Below are 21,313 nucleotides of genomic sequence, written 5' to 3' on the forward strand. Positions count from 1 at the left end.
CAGTTCTCTTTTAATCATTTTTCAAACAAACTCAAAAGTTGTTGTAAAAAAAAATTAACCAGAAGTGGATTAAAACTATGGTGAAAACAAATTAGGTAGAGAGCCCTATAACATCTTTCATAACCATATTTTTGTTTTATCATATATCTTCTTCTAGGACATCCTACAATGACCTAATAAAGATCTAAATTTGCAGTTCAAATGGTTGAATTGTTACAGTATTCGAAATTGTTTTAAATAAAGAATTAGAGTAAACACTACAAGACACTGTTATACATATGTTTTACTAAAGTATCTTAACCAAAGATTTGTCTATGAACTTACAAAGTCTTTATTGAGTTAGACTGAGTAAAAGGTGATATTCTTGTTAAAAATAATCCTTATATTCATGTTACATTTTTCATATATGATTTGCATAACTTCTAGAAATTCCAAATTTAATATATGTTGTTTTGATATGACCATAACTTCTGTGTTATTTTCCTCTACCTTAATATCAACTGTTGTGAATTCATTAATGTAAAGTGAACTGAAAGGATAAAAACAAAAAAGAAAATAATGAACAATACCTATTTTTTCTTCTTTTAATGCATCATTTGTAACCAAATTTTCAATATAATTATTTTAATCAAATGCAATAAACTGTTAACGTTTTAATAAATGTTGTTTTTTTTCATTTTATTGTTGTATTGCTAGACTCTGTTTCAGGAAAGCTGTTTACTACTCTGTGAAAAGCAATAAGTTACAGCAAGACTTCATATCATATCCCTCACCCCCAAATAAACTACACAAACTGATCGAGTTACACATAGCATGTAAGCTTAAGTAGGCTAAAATTAGCCAGGTGATAAAATTTTAAAATTATTATTTTATTTTTGTTATTTTCACATTTTAGTTACTTTTAGTTATAAAACACAAAACAACAAATACAAATTAAAACTCACACATTAAGGTACATTAATTTATGGCTAACTTTAGATGTTGAATCCTGAGTTGCAGTTAGATGCCATACTTCAGTAATCCTACTATTTTTCTCATAACATTGGTTCTTCAGAAAAAGTAATTTATGTTGCTTTCAAGTATGAATTTAACAAAATAAAAAATACACCAGACATTAGAATAGAATGTCTCCAAAAATACTATAATTTACTTGGCTTTATAACTAAGCTATAAATAGGTTAAAGTAACTAACTATTCAGAACTGAACAACAGCAATCAAAGGCAAAGAATCTGAGGACAATTTTCCCTGTAAGCCTACCAAAGAGAAACAACTGCACTAACATTTTTGCAGAGGAATAAAAAAGCTCTCTCTTCTGGTTATAAAAATGTCCATCAAATAAGTAAACGTGGTTTACATAAGAGTTTAAAACCTGTTATAAGACTGGATGAGCCTCTGGCAGGTTTGACAAACTTGCTGATGACACATCAAATCAATAAAGAAAGACATCCAAGTTTTATATTCTGGCTTGCCATTATTTACAATTTGTCTTTGAAACACACCATTATATATTTTTTCTTCCTTTATATGGGTACCAGAGTATCCAATATTAGGGAAGAAAGAATATAGGGGAGATTTCAGAGCACAAAATAAGCCATGTGACACAGAGAAGTGAAAATTAAGAATGTATTTGAATGTTTCCCTTCAAAATTAAGAAAGTATAACTTAGATAATATAAAAACTGCTATAAACTATGTTTTGATGACAAGCTTACTGACACATGTTGATAACAAGTTTTTAATTTTGAAACAATAAACTGCAGGAAAAGTAGCTAGTCAACAGCAATCCCCACCAACTTGTCTAACCAAATAGGATTTGACTGTTAGTCTTATAATGCACCCACTGCCAAAAAGTGCAAAATGCAATTTTGTTTCAATAATGGGATGTGTATGATTAATTCACATATCCACGATTGATGATCACAATCCATTCAAAGATTATTAATAACAAATTCACGTAAATAAAAAAAGTATCAACTTTTATGTTAATTCAATCTTTTAATGACACACACAGTGTTATTTATTTTTTCTATTTTTCCTTCCACCAATCATTATAACCAAGTGGGATAACTTAGGATGTTTTTTTTTCCCAAGAAAAGCATCAGTAATTGGTAATGTTACAATGAATAGCCAGAGTACCCCTGAATCATTTGAATATAAATTATTCATGTTTCTCCTGTTTTCAGTTAACTAGGAATGTGGAACACATTTATGGCTTGCAACAAATGTTCAATATTTGAAAAAATTGGTTATAGTTGTAGTAAAATAAAACTAAATTTTAGCCCAACCCTTTTTCCTATTAACAAAACCAGAATCAACCTTCCTTGCTTGTACCTTCAATGCCATTTAGTTAAACAATTGCTACCTGAGACCAATCAAATGACAAATGATTTTAAGAAAGTAGAAATGACTACACATAAGTATATTAGAAATAAAACAATTTAGCAGTGCATTTGGCAATTTAAAAATTTTCTGTGTTGGATATACAAAATTGTTAAGTTTAAGAGTCATTACATAGTTTATTTAATAATTTAATATCTAATGATTACATGTTCTTCTTTTCATAATAAGAGTATTAACACTTAATTATTTTAAAAGTCATAGTTACAACAAGTTTGATTACACAATGCTGTATGAGTTGTACATTGTATATGCAGGTTAACTGTTGTGCTAAGGCTTCTATAATATTGATGAAGTCATCTTACTTGAAGCTTTGAAGTTTTCCTTGTTATGTGGAACACTGTTGTTACTAGAAGCAGGCATGTCAATGACATTTATGAAAAAAAGAGGAAAAGGTATATAACCTGGTGCCAGAGGCACCACAGCACGGCGCAGCCGCACCTGACTAGGGGGGTCCGGGGCATGCCCCCTGGGAAATTTTTAAAAAATGGATGCTATTTGGTGTGATTTGGTGCAATCTGGGACATAATTTCTTTATGTTTTTTGACATTGCAATGTTGGGAAAGTACACAATATATATCATATAAAATAACAAAAGGAAATTAAAAGACTAAATCAAACTAATAAAAACTATAACTTTCATTTACAGTTTTTAGCAGATTGATTTATTCTTTTAATTTGCATTCATTTTTTAGAAGATATATCAAAATATCTAAAATTAACAAATAAAATAAAAAGTAAAGAAATGAAATTTAAGATTGTTTATTTGCTATTTATTCAGTTTAATTTTTTTCTAAATCAAAATATATTAGTAATATGAGTTAATAAAGCCAAAATAACTCAGTAAATATTTCAAACACAAATCATTTCGTTATTATCCTTTTTGTCATCAATAACATCATCAACTACTGGTATGCTGCCAATTAAATGTTTAACAGTCATTGCCAATAACTACTTCTCTGCTGCATATATTCCATACAATTTTCAAATCACATAAAATTACTCTTTTGACTAATCATGACTACCTACAGTTCAAATTGTTCATCTATGCAATCTCGTCATTATACTACTGGTATCTTAATGTCAGTGAATTTTCCATTCTTTCACAAATTGACAATACAAACTGAAACAGCATATGAAGGAAAGCTATGACATTGCTTAAAAATTCAACTACTGATATGGTTCAATATTAAACTACTCATATCAGTGATATGCCTCAGAAATTAAATTTTGTACAGTCACTGACATCAACAACTACTGCTCTGCTGCATGTATTCCATTAAAATTTCAAATTACTTAAAATTACTCTGCATGACTACCTACAGTAAAACTTGTTCATCTATACAATCTTGTCAGTAAATTACTGGTACCTCAATATCAGTATATTTTTCATTCTTTCACAATACAAACTGAAACAGCAAATCAAGGAAAGCTTTGACATTGCTTCAAAATAAAATTAATGATATGCTTTAAAATAAACCACTGGCACTGTATGCTGCAGATAACAATAAAATGTTTTTCAGTTACTAATATCAACTTCTGCTCTGCTGCATAAATTACAGTCAAATTTCAAATCACTTAATTTCCTTTAATCAATCTTGGCTACTTTCCTCTTTTTCGAGACAAGGGTTTCCAGTGCTCTCTTCCGAGCTTTTCTTCTCTCCTTCTCTGAATGGGCAGCTCTCTGTGCCTCTGCAGCTTTCTGGACTTTTTCTTTAGCCAAGGTGGCTGGGCCAGATTTCACAGAACCATAGGCCTCAAGCCTTTCTGCCCTTTTCTTCTGATTCTCCCTCAGCTTTGAGGTATACTTTGAAGCTGCTGATCTAATGTCCTAACACATTCTCTTGTCTACAGGATCAAAATGAACATCTTTCCTTTTAAACATTTCAATCGCTGTTGTTTCTTTGGAGCGTAGAGAATATTTTATCGTCTGGTATGCACACAATACCAGACCACGAGACTTGCTGCAACGAGACTGCCTCCAAGATGGCGGTCAGATTTTTTTTTTTCTGCAATAAACATTGAAAAAATACGATTTCTCCTCAAAAACCACCTACCCGGCCCCCAAATCGCTCATATTTTCTCCTCGAATTTACATGAATCTCGTGGGTGATCTTTGGCCATTTGAAAACCACGGAAATCCGCGTTTCAGCGGAAAAATGGTACGCATGTAGAAGGCAGATATTTTTGAATATTTATAAATACATGCAGATAAAGTGTGTAACAAAAAATTAAAGTCACTGAAAGTGAAGTTAGATTGCATTTAATCTTAATGGGTAATATTTAAATCAAGTTTCACAGATGTATTATAACAACAAAGAGAGAGAGAAAAAAAGATAATTTGTCTTATTAATGGGTATTCTAAAGTAATTGAGCCTGTCTGTGTGGACTTTGACAAAAAGACAATTACTTAAATTCTGGATACAAAATCATTAATTTTTGTACACATGTTTGACTTACCTTAAATTCATTATCTTAAAACAAGTGGATTGTGTGCTGTTTGCTTTTTGTTAACATTTATCGCCAATAAAGCACAAACACCTACTGTAAAGAATCTGGTCACATAAAAGTTACACTGTGAAATTTTTTTTAATATCTTGCTCTTTCACTAAATGCTACTTTGTTATACAGTTTTTTTAAAAGGATCTCTAAATTAAAACTTTAAGACATTGATAAAAACACTTTACCTTGGTTGGCAATGGACAATCATCTAACAGTAAGGTAATAACTGCAGGACCTAAAGGATCATCCATAGGAATTACATTGACCATTGAATGGACAACAGCAAGCCAGCCAATCTCTTTGTCTGCTATGTAGTGTAACTTCATCATTGATGGAGGTGGCTCCTGATCACTGTAATATTGATATAAACAATGTTCACTAACTATATTTTTATTATTATAAAACATTTTCTCTATTATGATACACAGAACAAATGCATGCTTGGCAAACTTCGAGTACAATACAATGTAAACAGCCATCCCTATTTCTAGCTGAATCCAAAGAACAAAGTAGCAATAATACCCGTAGTTCTTCTCTTACAACTTACTATTCCTTTTTATCTTCTATTAAATAACTGACTTTAACTCTTGGTTTGCTGTGTTTATTAGTTACTGTTATGAATTAAACCATCATCTACTTCAACCCCAATAATTCAGAAAGTAAGAAAATAACATGAAATTTTTTACAGCAAAAACTTACAATTTGTTTATATTAAATTTACATTCCAAACAATTTTTGGTATGTTTGCAGCTCCTTGCACAGAGCCAGTGATAAGTATAAAGGATAATAAACCAAAACAATTGTTCTTCAATACCTGTTGTGGCAATAGTAAATACAGAACCTTATGTTGCTGTGTACTTGAAAACTAACAAATAAAACAGAACCTGGTAAGATCTGGGCACTCAACTGTCGGTGATAAGATCAAAACCTGTCACTAAATATGCTCATCCTTTCAATGACAAAGCACTATAATGTGATGGTCAATCTCATTGCTGACTGGTATAGAATAGCTTAAAAGTGGACAGTAAATGGTGTTAATTAACTGTATTACCTCTAGTTTATCACTTTAAAATTAAGGATGGTTAGTGTAGGTAACCCTAGAGCAGCTTAGCATCAAATTTGTTGAACAACAATAATGATTCTATATGGTTTGGTTATTTATACTGCATCAGCCTCTTTTTATCAGTTTGTAAAAGTGAAACGTAAAAGGAAAACAACAATCCAAAAATAATAAACTTGAATAAAAGACTTTGAGAGAAACTAATGTATATTATGCCCATACAAGTTGACATATCAGAGAGTATATCAGCTGCATACTAAATATACATAACCAAGTCAATTGGCCAAATAACTGAATGTTCAAACACTAAACTGTTTATATACTTACACTATTTAAAACTGTACAACATGTATAAAAAAGTTGACTCTTTACATCAAATTTTTTCCTAAAATCAACTAATGAAGTAACAGGAAAAGTGTTGAAGGATCAAAAGAATAAACAGGATATAGAAAAAAATAAAATTTACTTCCTAATAAAGTATAACTTAGGAAGTATGCATAAAGCACTGTTAGGTGAATCATATTTCCTCCACACACAACATGTTATCATAAATGTGAATGTCCTGGAAGGTTATTTCTGGAAGAGCCTGGGCATTAAAATAATGTGAAATGCTTTTTTTTGTTGTTGTTCACTTAGTAACCATTATAATATACACAGAAGACATCTCAAGCTTTGTTCAAACCTTTCAACTGTGAACACTCTTCAATTTGTGCACAAATTCCACCAAATCATGTAAACCTCTATATTTTGAATATTTCTACAGAATACCTAGAGCATAATTAATTTTGATTTATTTTCATTCTATACAATAATTTTTATAATACTTTTCAAATATAATTTTAAATAAGAAAAAATCTTAACATTTTATTGTCAGAAATACAAAAGTTTTTCAAGTATAATTATTTTAAATTATTTTTGGTATCACCTTATATTCTTGTATTGATTTAGTAAATCACAACTCTTATTCCAGGACTTATACATATTATATTATTATTATTATTATTATCATACTTAACATCTTCCATATGGCACTGTAGTGGCCTGATCATAGTGTGATCTCAAATATAAGGATATTCTCACTTTCAAAAACCTTTATTAGATCAACAAGTTGATATTTTAACAAAATTTAAAATTTATTTTGAATAACACCTACCTCTATTGACACTTACAGCCATAACTTGACTGACAGTTTCAATCTTTCTAAACTAAGCATTGACCTGATTTTTTCTTGCTTGCTCCAGTCTTTTATATTCTGCTAAATTATCCTTGTTGATATATTTTCCACCTACATCAATGCAACTACTATCCTGGTAGTATATATATAAGCACCTCATTCAGATATTTTTCCAAGAAAGATCCCCCTCCCAGTTTCTAACACTGGCTTTCAGTGAGGAGAAAAGGTAGGATAACCTGAAGAGTGTCATGAAAGAAAAGAATCTTAGTGTAATGGCTAATCAGTCTCTTACACCTTCCAAGCAGTAGCCTGTTTTTAGTGGTAGGGCAAATAGAATTTCAGGTTGTATCTACAGAAATATCGAATACAAGTCTAAAAAGATTATAATTTCATTGTATAGGTCAATGGTGAGGCCACATTAGGAGTACTCTGTGTTCAGGTTTGGGCTTCTTACCTAAGGAAGAACACTGAATCATTGGAAAGGGTTCAGAGAAGACTAAAATTGCACCTGAGATGAGGGGTTGTCATAAGGAGAGACTAAAAACCTTAAAATTGTTTCCTCTTGAAAGAAAAAAAAGAAGGGTTTTGATTAACCTAATTAAGATTGTAAAATGAGCTGATAATGTTGATGCATCAATATTTTTCACGCTTAACAGCAAGAATTATAGAACTAGGGGACACAGATGTAAATTTAGGCAAAGCAGAAGTTATCTTCTTTAGCTGCAACAATTTGAGCCATGGAAGGGGTCACCTTCAGATGTTGTGGAGGCAGTAAATTTCAGTGAGATTAAAAGAAAGCATGATAAATATATGAATAAGGTTTTAAACATTTAATTATTATTTAATAGTTTTAGTGTGGCTCAGAGGATGGGACAGCCAAGATGGACCAACAGGTCCTTTGTTATCCCTAAACATTAAGTAATATTTGAAATGTATTTTCAGTTTAGGAAAATATTAAATTCCAAAACATACTTACCTCCACTGCCACTAGAATCCCAAATTGAGAAGGTGGAGAGGCAGATGAAGGTACTGTCCATACAGAAATAATCTGCATAGATCACTGATGTGCCAAGATTAGAGTGGTACCTGAATGGAGGATTGAACTACATCAAAAACAAGTATGCTCTCTTCACCTTCAACATACTTCCTGAATGAAGAGTGGAATAATACATGAATAATCACTGTTATAGGCAGCCAGCCTCAACCGTATAGCCAAGGTTCCAACAACTCAGGGTTAGAATTAAGGGGTTTTTGTTCCTATATTCCACATTGGTAGCTAGAACAATTGGACCTCAAGTTATATATGGATGTACTTTTGATTGGATCTCAACCTGTAGCCACAGACTGATGCATTCTGAACCACCAGAATCAAGACAAGAAAAGAAAGCAAGCAACATTAAAACAGACAAACTTTCTTCTCCACCTGAAAAAGCCTGAAAGGCAACACCCCAAGCTCAGAATGATGAGATCATGTATGCCTAACTCAACCAAAGAAACAAAACTCATCTGGTCCAGAATTATGAACATTCATCCTCACTCCCCAACTGAGTGGGCAAGAAGCATTCCACTTGCCCCCAGAAATATGGATAACACATAGAACATTGTGCTCAACCAAGGACCAAGAATGAGACCACTTCTCATTTGGAATTATGAAGATATACAGGACCTTCTTCCATAAACAATACACTAAACCAATTTTGAGCAAAAAAAGAGCAATGCACACCCCAACTGGATAGCTTAGCATCAAATGTGAACCCATATTTCAAGTGGGCTCCAACTGGGGATGGCAATTCTCCTACCAAGGAAAAACATCCAGAGACCTGAGCAGTAGAGCCCGCAACTTTGCCCCCTTCTCCAAGAACAGAGGAAAACACTCAAAAACTCTACAGAAAAAGCTTCTGACCACCACCTTAGTGACTTGAAACTGGATGTGGTAAGAACTCCCAAGATCAACTTGCAGAACCTGGGAAGCTACTGCACATTGGACAGCCCTAGAGAAACTAGGTTTCCTAAATTTTTAGAAGCAAACCAACCCCGACTTATTCAATCCCATAATTAACAGAGATGGGAAGAATATCTCTTAGCTTTACTCATGATGGTACAGCATATGGTAATATCATATGATAAGCTCTTATATAATCTTATAGAACACCTCATTTCTACAGAGTCTGTTGCAGTCAGTAGTATATATAGTTAAATGGGTTAATGTGGAATTGAACTGATAAAAGCATGCTTGTCTGGGCAACACAGCCACAGAGATTAGTCAAAAAAAACCTTGGAAAAAGAAACTGCCAAATTGTATAAAGAATGTGAGAAGAAACCTACATACCAGCCTGTACATTGTCTTCCAATGAGCAATTCAAATGAGCAGCTAAAGACATAGAAATGTGATGAATCTGATGAGATGCAACTCTCAAAAGATTTCTTGCCTATAAGGAAAGTTCACAGTAAGCAATATGGATCAATTTACAAAGTCACCTTTCCAAAGCAACTGTCAATAAATCTTGGGAAACTGAAAAATCCCAATGAATAGAGAGTCAAATTCTGTCACCTCTAAAGGAGTTAGGCACATGAGGCTACAGGCTTGAACAGATGTCAAGACAAAAAAAGTAATACTTTCCTAATATTCCAGTTGGGTAAATGAAAATGCCATTTGAAATGGACTACAGCTGGAGAAGGTTGGATTGCACTGGGGATTTAAAAACTTTTCAATGTTCATAAATAACAAGAGGCAGCCAATAAAGCTGCCTTGTATAAATTGACAGTAAATACAGCTAGATCCAAGTCAGAAAACAAGAAACAGAGGGCATGTTTAGGTGAAGTTGATTCAATTTTCTCATGAGATACAACTGGCAATGATGTGTTATTTCCACTGATAAATGACCATTGTGTGTGAACAGATACATTGAGACATGTACAAGTCAACTTTAGAAGCTAAACCCCAATGCCACGTGAAGGGCTGCATATGTTCCATAAAAGAAATTTGAGTTCGAAATATTATGTGTGTAGAATGATGGATTGAAATTGCCTCAACAGATGTGGCCAAAGCAGAAGCAGTGGAGATAGACCCTCTTTAAGATAGTGAAGAAGAGGAAAGCATGGATAGACTAGCCAATATGGGGCTACCAAAAGCTCCAAAGTAGAGGAATGAATCATAGTCAGAGCTCTGGATAACAGAGGAATTGAGGGAAAGGCATGCAGGTGCAATCCCATTCAATCTTGACTGAACCCATCTATTGCCAAAGACCAATGAGGAGGTATCAAGGACCGAAAAATGGACACATCTATCACTCATTGAAAACCCAAACAGAGCAAATCCACAGGAAAACTTCACAATGGAGCATATGTTCAGTCAGGAGAATTTGACTGGGTTTAGACAGGTGATATGCAGAACAACTTTGATATGAGAATGTGGAGATATGCATCAACAACATAAAATCCCAGAAGGGATTGGGATGGGATCAACTCTCTCTACTACCCCCTTCTGACCAATAACTCTGTCAGTCTTGGAATAAAGATCCATACTTCACAGATTTGTTGAAGGGTTGAAATACTACAGGTTGGAAGAGTAATGGAGATGGACAAGTTAACTGAATGACCAACCTCAATGTCAAAACCTGAAGTACCCATGGATCTGTGATGAAAAAATTTCAGGTGTCCTTCAATTATTGTAACCTTACTCATACAGACCCCACCCACATAGGGTAGTCACCAGTATTGTTATCCATGTCTTTTTCTGAGCAGAGGAGCTTTGAAAGTAAGATGGGCTGTGCTCTAAATATCAACAGAGTGAGGATCAGAAGCTGTGGGTTAGGACACATGAGAAGCAGTCCTGCCATGACTTTCAGCCAAAGAGTCTACAGGCCTAAAACAACAAGAAAAAAAAAAAGAAAGAGCAGCATAAATGTGTGATTCCAACATCAAGGGACAAAGAAAAGGAGCTTCATGTAACTTGTGGAGGGTTATAGTAGGTAGATGAACTCCCTCCAACAAGGCATCTCTACTCAACAAATCACAACAACTGGTATGAGTATTAGCACTTTAATTAAAATAAAGTATAGAACAACATTTCAACCTCCTCAGATCATCTTTATGCTAACAAAGATAAAGTTAAAGAATGGATGAGAGAATAAATAGTTACGGGGTTATAAGGGGTGTTGCAGTTAGATGTTAGGCTATTAATTATTTATAGGTATAAAGATGATTATGTTGTGTTTATATGAACTGCAGCATTCAAAAATGTGTGGTGTTTTTTGTGTTCTTTAAATCTGGTTTCCAATTTTCTGTTTGTTACTCCAATATAGAAACTGTGGCAGTTGATGCATTGTATTTGCTGAATAATCATGATGTTGTGTTTGACAGTGTAGTTTTTACATATTATGGACTGTATTTTTGTACCTGGCTTTTGAATAAATTTGGTATTTACTGGAATGTTGTGTTTTAAGTTTTATTCTAAATGTTGGTTATTTTTTCACTGTTGTTGGGAATACATGGTATGTAGCAGTGTAAGATTTTGTAGTTTGTTGTATCTTTGGATTTACTATTGTTTGTTTGTTGTTGATCAAGGTGTGTGCATATAATTTTTTCAATCATTTTTGGAGGAAATTTGTTGATGTTGATGAAGTGTTGTTTTATTTTGTTAATTTCATTGTTAATTTTATTGGGTGAGCATAGTTTACAACAGTCACAAAATTATGAAGTAGGAGATGGCTGATCCAAATTGGCCTCATGAAAAGCTGATTAGTAAACAAAGGCACCAGAAACAAAAGAGAGAGAGAGTCCAAATTCTTTCCAGACTGTCCTAAATCATCAACAAAAGCAGCTTCAGAACCTTCTGGAGAGATGTCCCCAGACTGAATATATGTATCCATCTCACAAAGAATAAGGTCACAACTGAGAGTGCCTTTCATCCCCCAACCTTTGAGGGATGCTAGATAACAGAGGTAAAATAAAGAAAAACTGATTAGCCTCTGTGCTGGATCAGTAACCCATGAATTCGTGACAAAAAATGGCATGCCATGATTCTTTTTCATTAATATTAATCATTACATATAATTCACAGAGAAAGCAACTTGGTGAGGTGAAAATCACAGATTATGAGCATTTGTATTCAGAAAAGCCCTCAAAAATAAATTTTTCTGTTTCATTATCATAAAATCAAGAAAATAAATAATACACTTAATCCCCATAAAAAATATCCAAAACAATTCAAAATAAAATGCTAAAGAGAAACTCATAGCAGACATATCAGACCTACACAACTCTGCCATTGAGAAAAGGTGAATAAACATAGCAGGCACTTACATATAGATCAGGCATAGAGGGCACATTGATGTAGGTGAAGAAAGAGAAAAACACGAGATTAAAATCACAAGGGTTGATATAATTGGGTATAAAAATTGCATTAAGCAAGGTGAAATCTATACTAACACTTAGAAAGGCAAAGAAGAGAACCTTTCATCATAATAAAACTAAATTGGAAAAAGAGATATGTGTTTTAGAATAAGGACTTAAGGAGTTAACTACATTTTTTAACTTAATTTTTTCGGAGATACGAACAGCCTACTTTCAAGTAGAAAATAAAGAATATTAAAGCACTATGAACAAGGGTTTACCCAAGTAGTAACTGATATACTAATTTTCATCTATGCCATTTCAACTTGTGATTGAGAATTACAGGTGGCAAAAACCACATTCAAACCTTACAACCTAGCAGAAAGACCAAGTCAGAAATGTGGGGAAAAAATGCCTCTGTGGTTTGAAAATACAGGTTTCAGCAGATTTTTTTTTATAAAAAACAATTTCTTATTTATGCTATGAGTCTTTGTTTTAAGGAGTATGGTAAATGTGAAACTATGCACCTAAAACCCAAGAACTATATATACAAACATTATCTGTAATTAATATTTTATTTAACTACAGAACAGGCCAATGAATTATCTTAAAATGATGGTGGCATTCATAAGTTGCTCTTTCATAGACATTTCTTTGTCAAGTAATGACCAATTTAAGGAATATTGTAACAATTGCATAAACTAGAAATATTTCAATATTTTTAGAAACCTTCAAAAATGTATTTCTTCATAAATTGTACTTTTCTACAAAAAAAATATAAACATATAAATGTGCTTTATTTAAACTTTGATGAACATACCAACTTACTTGTCTACTAGCATTCTAATCACAGCAAGTGTTTCCAGTACTAACTTGTCCACTACAGGTGAAAGTTCCCCAAAACCTGTTAAGGGATCCCATTTGATTTCAGGAAATTCAGGAAACAAATTATTTCCTCTATCCACTGCTTCTGAAATTGAACTAATTGAAGACTGGCCCCTATGACGATGTCGTCTTTCATTACGGGGCTCTGAGTGGGAAATAGGCTGTTCTTTACATATACAAATCCCCATTCCAAGATTGTCATAAAAATTATCCAAAGAACAACACTATCACAGAGCGTCTGTCTTGAGAAGGAAAGGTCTTTGTCTCCTATCAAAATTAAATTATTTAAAAAAAAAATCAAACATTAGTGGAATAAAAAGACCAGATATCAAAGGAATAAAATACATGCTGACACATTTCTGTTACTCAAATACGTTTTTATGAAACATGCCAGATGTTAATCTATAAAATACATGTAATTTCCCAAAACTATCATTATCTGTCAAAGATAGACAGTATAAGGTAAGTTATTTGACAATCTGTAATCAATTACAAAACAAATAATAACCACTACATTTTAGTTGCAAGGTAGTACACAGAAGGTTGACATACTAAATAGAATCAGACATTTACTGGAAATTGATAATCGATTAATCACTTGGCTCATTCAATTACAGCTAATCAATTACTCTTACACAAAACTTGAATAGCTGAAATCACTGAAAATAACGAGAAACACAAACTTCAATTAGTTGATTATTTTTGCAAGTGGTGACAGTAATTGACTAACCTGTACAACATTGAATAAAATGAAAATACAAAAACATAATGATAGTATTTCCATAACATGGTTAGTTTGGAATAATCAAAAATGCAAAACTCAACTCAAATGTGCTAATTTCAATTTTTGACACTAATTGATGCTCATAGGTAACTGATAATACTCAAATTACTTGTTAAGCTGTAATACAGAACACTATTGTTTACAAAAAAAAATCACTGCCTCCTCCAGAGAACAAAAAAAGGAATCATAAAACATTTGAAAATAACAAATATGTAGATTCTTGAAACTAACCTTTACTTAATGTAAATTTTAACAGCTTAATGGTAAACATTTTTTATCTGTACGTTCAAAATTTATGTATTCTTAACTCAAAACATCTAGGTAAAACAAAATTTATACTAATATTTACATATAATTTACCATATGACATCAGACAGCAATAAATCAAAGACTATAACTGACACACAAATATTCTAATCTTGCTATAATCCAATCAGGATAATGTTTTATTAAGAACATTTATCTTCATTATATTAAAAGTTTTCTCAATTTATTATCTATGTATATTTTACAGTTTCTCACAGTCAGAAAACATTTTTGTATTTATAATATATTACCCAGTGATAAATAGAAAAAAACAACAAATAAAATTTCTCATGAATTTTAATATTTTTATTTTGTTTTCTCAAAACAATTCTAATTTAAACTTACTTTCAAAGTAGTCTCAATGAAGTTCTATTGTAGACTAAATAAGCATCATACATCATATATCATGCATCTTTTGTTTGACTACACATACAGATTATGTCAGAGATATTTCACTAACTCACCAAGATAAATGTTTAAATCAGACCTACATTAAGTCTTGTGAACATAAAAGAATAGTTCCAATGCCATTATTTCTATTGAACAACAACAAAAAATGCTAAAAAATCATAAAAATACAAATTTATATATGAAATACAATCTTCAATGAAGTGCAACTTTGCAATTATAAGAATAATTTATGCAAGAAATACAATTTTCACTGAAGTGCATGTTTGATAACAGTTTCAAGTGTATCTAATCTGTGGTGAAATATGATAAATACCTTCATTACTCATACAAATGGTTTCTATATATATATATAAAAGCTATCACTCTACACCACTTGATTATCTTAACTATGTGATTTGTTGGGACAACACTGCATACAGCTGTCTATGATATCATGTTCAAGAAGTTAATTTTTCATAACCAATTATTTGAATATGTTTTAAGTGCCTATAGAAATCTCTCAAAGTTTAAATAAAATTATACATAACTTACTGAATTACAGGCCAATATATGCTCCATGTATTTGAATTATAAGCTTAAAACATACTAAAATTGTACAGTTGGTGGAATTTTATAACTTTTAATTGAAACCTGTAATGATTGGAAAAATTAATTTTCAATAATTATTTTTTGACAATCAATTTAATCATAATTTTGATTAATCAATTATTTTACATGGCACTAATACTTCCAGGTAATTAATTTTACCAATTAAATGAGTTAGTTACCTAGGATTAATCAAGTTTTAAATAAAGAAGACATGTACAATAAAGTCTTAGTGAAAAAACATAAAACAAGAACACAATTTTAAAACGCAAGAAGATACACACCTTCAAACATGGACATGGACACACATAGAAACTACCATACATTTAGTTGTGATTTTGAGCATATGGTAAAATGGGAGATAAAACATTATAAACTTACATACATTTAAAGGTATAATCCAAACTATGATACCCCAGTGAGTATGGTACACACGGAATTTACTTATTTAATTACATTTGCAACACATCAGTTAAAGATGAAAAGTTCAGCCACATAGAAAAAATCTCCATATATCTTATATGTTGCAGACATTTTCAGAAATTCTGCTCACCCATTATATACACACATTTGGGAATATGCAATTTCAAGATTTTATATACATTATTCTGAAATTTTATTTTGTTCACATAAATAAACATGTTAGATATGAAATGAATCTGATACATTGAAGCTAGAAGATAATACAGTATTGGTTGAGTGTACATAAAATGATTTAGCATAAAGATTCAAAGGCTTACTAGAGACAAAACTGAAAAATTTTGAACAAATTGCTAAAAGCTTGTACTTTTTTTTTATACTATTTATCAGAAAATTAGAACTTGACTAACCTACACACAGATCTTTTTGCACCTTACTTTGTCCATTTTAGAACTTAGCAATTGCTTGAAAAAAATATCTCATGGAAGCTACATAATATAATCCAAGAATATCAAGGAAAACATTCTGTCCTTCTAGCACACCCACACTCTTGAAAACAAAGTTTAACTGATCCTCTAATGTTCAGGAAATAATCTGTTCTCCTTTCAAACATCTGAAAACTGATGGCCAGGTTTGCAGAGTAGGTATGCACAATCTGTATTGATTCAGAGGTTTTACTGCAGTGCTAACAGAAACATTTTCATGCAAGTAGTCCCCAGGCCTAACTTCCAGGATGGAGATCACGAAATACACACAGTCAACTTTACCAAGTATCATTAAACACAGTACAGTGGTGCTTAGTATGGAGGGATGAGCCCCAAGAACAAAATAGCTGCTGCACACAATCTATTTCTCTATGATACTTAAAAGCAACTGCTAAAATTGATCTGTAGCCTTTCTTGAGCACCTAATTTCCCTTATCGACTGTTTCACATTTTGTATCATTGAAAAGTGTCACTAAAGTGGAGAATGGGGAACTAGCTAAATTGTTCATCTTTTTTCTTTTCCCATGCTAGCCAACAAATGTGTGAAGTTTTCTCAAAGGCTTAAAGTATAACAGAAGAGCACTTTAAGAGTACTTGGGAAGTGACTATCGCTAAACTCAGCAGTGCTTCATATATGCTAAAAAAATCATTATGTTAGTGTAAGCAATAACATCATTACCCCTTGAAGTCAGCCAATAACAGATAAACATAAGCTGACTGTAACATGTAAAATACTCAATGCTTTGTACACTATAGAATCAGTGTCTTTAGGGAGTCAACTCTTATATTAAATATGAAGTGAAAAAGGGAAAAATGAATAAATAAATAAACATAATATTAAACTTTATTATGCAGATTCATAGAATATACTAGCTTCCAGTCAGGGTAAAAACATAACAAATAAAAATCCATTTAATCGATGTAAAAATGATGTTTTGATAACAATGTTAAAAAGAAAGCAAACATTTATATAGGGATCATACAGCTATACATTTGGATACAGTCTTTCTTTACTGTAAGTTCCTCAACATTAAGTCCCAAAAAGCCAAGCTTATGACCAGTGATGATTAATAATCGATTATAAACTAACTGTCTGGTAAAATATCAATATCTGAGATGATTCTACAAGTGCAATGAAGAAACTGACAAAATTAAAATGATATGAATAATATAATTACTCCCAAGTTACAAAAATAAAACAAATAGTTATTTATCAACCTTCTTCATGAAATTGTTTAAAACAAAAAGGAGAAAAAGTGATAAAACATTGGAAAAAAAAAGTATAATGTAGGAATTGAAATGCTAAAAATACAGAAGGTATGGATAAATACACAAAACCATACAAAAGTCACTACATACACCCTTGTGCAAATTAATTGAAACAAATGGTCATTTTACAATATTTTCAGCATGGTGGCTGGTGGAGGCTTGCTGGACCTGCTGATTTCCTTTAATAGTCATTTTCTTCACACAGACATCATCATTAGCTGTGTTTTGCAGTATGGTTGATCTATTTTTGGGATATATGATGAAATTTTGAGGAATATTACATCATTCAAAATTACGTTAGAAGGGCAAGGAGACCAGTCAAAAAACAACTTCTTACCAACTCAATGAAAAAAAACGGTATCAATGAGGTCTGAAATACAAGAACTGGATGCAAGAACAGTGGAGGAAGGTGTTATTCAGTGACGAGACTAATTTCTTCGTACAGGGTCAAAGAAGTCTGCATGTTCGCAGATCTCCATGTGAGAAACTTCGAGAATCTCACATCAATCAGTTCGTAAAATATCCCTTGAAGATGATGTTTTGGGGCTTTTCAGCTACTAAGGCATCAGAGGCTTACATATCATAGAAGGTATGATGCGAGGACCACAGTACATCGAAGTTTTGCAAAGAAGAGTCGTTCCAGACTTGAAAAAGAGATTTCCAGATGGATCTGGCATTTTTCAGCAAGATCTGGCTCTGTGCCACACATCAAAACATGTGAAGAATTTTATGACTACAATGCAAATAAAGGTGCTGGACTGGCCTGGAAACTCTCCAGACTTAAATCCCATTGCAAATCTTTGGGCGATTTGTAAAGAAAGGCTTTGGGGAAAAGACTGTACTACGAAAGATAAGCTAATAATTTAGATGTGTTACTGCAATCCAAAAATTAGTAAAGATTGCAGTTAACTCATGGACTCTATACCAAAGCAGATTAATAATCTTCTGAAAAATAAAGGTGGTCATATCATGTATTAATTTGAGAGTAATTTTTGGATTCTCAGAAATAAAATGCAAAAAATTGAAAAAATTGTAATTTTCTGTCTTGTTTCAATCAATTTGTACAAGGGTGTAAGTAGCCATACCTTTCTAAGAATAACTCATGTATAATTAAGTGTTGCATTCTTTTCAGGTGCATGAATTCAGGTTTGAATAGAAGCATTTAAATTAAATAGTGCTATAAAATCTTACACTGGCAAGATTAACTCAGTATTTACAAACTATCTATTTAGGAATTTTTGTATGATTTTATGTGTTCATCCCGACCTTGTTTTTGTACCTTGTGGCATTGGCATCCTTACATTGTACTCAATTTTTTACAAAATTTGTTTTATTACTTGATATCAACACAAAATCTTGTTTGAGTTTACAGTTAATTCAATCTGAGACACTAATACATGCATGGTAAAAGGGTATCTTAGGCATGCTATCTCTGACATCAGCAATACACTAAGAAAGGTGTGTCATTTTTATTTACTTCTTATACTTTACATCCACATGGGGTTGAATGAAAACAAGCCATGGTTTTTTCTATAACACACACCCTGATCATCCAAATTTCTGGAAACTTTGGAGTTTGTGCCCTGAAGATTTTGGATGTTCTGATACCCTGGTGCTGAACTCCTCTACTGTCAACAGCAAACTGTTCCATAAGCCAATTACCTTGTTAGAAAAATAAAACTGTTTTAACTGATGCCCAGCTTGTCTTGTATAAATCTAATATTTTTGTTTCACATCCATTTTCTTCAAAATTAGCACACAAAATTCTGAGACTTATCTCATCAGCTCCCTAAGTAATATTGTAAATAATTATTTTTTTTACACTATTGAGTGGGTTCCAATCTTTATTAAAGGCATAATCCAAATTATGATGACCTGATGGATCAATCTCCACTTAACATAATTAAAAATAATTTCTCAACTATTTGTCCAACTTACCAATGAGTCAAATCATTTTGTAATACCTTCAACATCTTCAATACAGCTAAAAACATCTAAGAGTTAATATCATGAGCAGACTTTACTAATTATTGATATCTATAACTATTGATATCATTAGTATAAACAAGAAATAACAAAGTCCAAAACAGTAACCCCTAAAGTTCTCCACTAACAACAAGTGTCCAGTTTGAATGGACTCCATTAATAACAGTATTTTTTTCTTCTATTCAGCCACCTTGCTATTCAATTAATTAATAATTCCTCAACCCTTACTGACATGATTTTCTTAAGTAATATTTTACATTGCATCTTAATGAAAGCTTTTAGTAAATCAAAGTACACCAAATCCACATCTTATCTTTGTTCAGATAAAAAGTCCTGAAAATGAAAGGATAATTCCCCAACTTCCCTTATCTATACTGTTACCGTAATAGATAAAAATGTTATGAAATACAGAATGATCAAAGCATTAAACCAGAACATCAAACACATGAACAAGTGCTCAGTGACAAATACTATACCAATGATGATTGACAAACACTAATGTTTCAACACAAACACTACACATTCTTCTCTATTTTAATAAAAGTTTTAATACCCATATCAACCATCTTGATAGAGATAAGTACTACACCCAGGACATTTAACTCACTACTATTATGAGCTTAATTCTTTAGCCATAAAACAAGCTCAACCATCAAGTGAAACAATTTCTATTGTGATATCATACAAGAAACAATCTCTTTCCAATTCTTCACATCTTAAGTATGCCACTTTATATTCTTCAATACTGAAACTAATTTTTGCATACTATAGCCTGGTCACGGTTATTATCCAGTTTCTTTATAACATATGACAAATACATTCAAGAGAATTACATAAAAGGCATCTAAATTATGACCAACAAAGGTCTTGTCCCTCTCATGCTAGTCAAAAGAAGGCTAAAAATATCACAGAAATAATTATTCAGAAAATAAGTGTCTCCTTGGAGAAGATAGTCACCAAAAGAAATTGAAAATTTTAGTATCTCAAGTCTTACCATACAATTTCCAATAGTTGCATATCTTTATGTTACCCATTGCTTTAATCTGTCATTACATAAGAAACTAACATTTATACACATTTATGTTTTCATATTCACAGCTATTACACTAGAAAGCAAATATGAGACCATTCACATGCCATTTAAATACTGAATCACAAACTGTATACAGTATGCAGGTTAAATTACAAAAACTACAGAAGTTTGATTTTACATTATTATTATTTTAATATGCAAGTAATTGAAAATGTTTATAACATGTTGTGCCATGTTTTTCTGACAATTTTGAAAATTCATTGAGGTTTTCAGTTGTTTTTTTTAAGGTTGAATATATGTTACCTAAAACACGTGCAGACACACACACAAACTTCACACACATATAAATTATTAAAATCAATATAAATAGGTGGTTTACAATGAGTAGAGACAAGGCAATACTTCTTAACAATTTCAAGGTTGCCATTGGTTTCATGTTCACATTTTAACATGTACACTGTTGATTGTTGATATTAAAATTATTAAGAATATGCAAATCAGCAAGCTCATATCATATAAAACTAAAGCATAAACAGCTTACAGGATGAAGCTTAAATTATAAACAAATACACAAAAAAAGTTATTTATAGATTATTTTAATCTGTAAGGTTGTAACTGAAAATGTATATAACATACTGAACTATTTTCTGAGGTTCTCTATCTCACTTTAATGATTTATGTT

General features: G+C 31.9%; 1 protein-coding gene across 12 annotated transcripts in view; it reads right to left on the minus strand.

Moving 5' to 3' along the window:
- LOC143240216 (RING finger and SPRY domain-containing protein 1-like) overlaps positions 1-21,313 on the minus strand; it is a 70,941-nt gene that overhangs the window by 46,270 nt on the left and 3,358 nt on the right. For 5 of the 12 annotated variants that reach the window (XM_076482322.1, XM_076482326.1, XM_076482325.1 and 2 more), the window contains 3 exons: positions 19,090-19,274; positions 13,296-13,619; positions 5,085-5,250 (listed from right to left, as the gene is read on the minus strand). In XM_076482322.1, coding sequence (XP_076338437.1) covers positions 5,085-5,250; positions 13,296-13,540 — 411 coding nt within the window. In that variant the 5' untranslated portion in view covers positions 13,541-13,619; positions 19,090-19,274. Of the gene's footprint in view, positions 1-5,084; positions 5,251-6,286; positions 6,379-13,295; positions 13,620-14,787; positions 14,969-19,089; positions 19,275-21,313 lie in introns of those variants that run through there. The other 7 variants (XM_076482329.1, XM_076482331.1, XM_076482330.1 and 4 more) reach the window with 4 other exon arrangements.

This window comes from Tachypleus tridentatus, chromosome 13 (assembly GCF_004210375.1).
Source record: "Tachypleus tridentatus isolate NWPU-2018 chromosome 13, ASM421037v1, whole genome shotgun sequence".
NCBI classification, from domain to species: domain Eukaryota; kingdom Metazoa; phylum Arthropoda; class Merostomata; order Xiphosura; family Limulidae; genus Tachypleus; species Tachypleus tridentatus.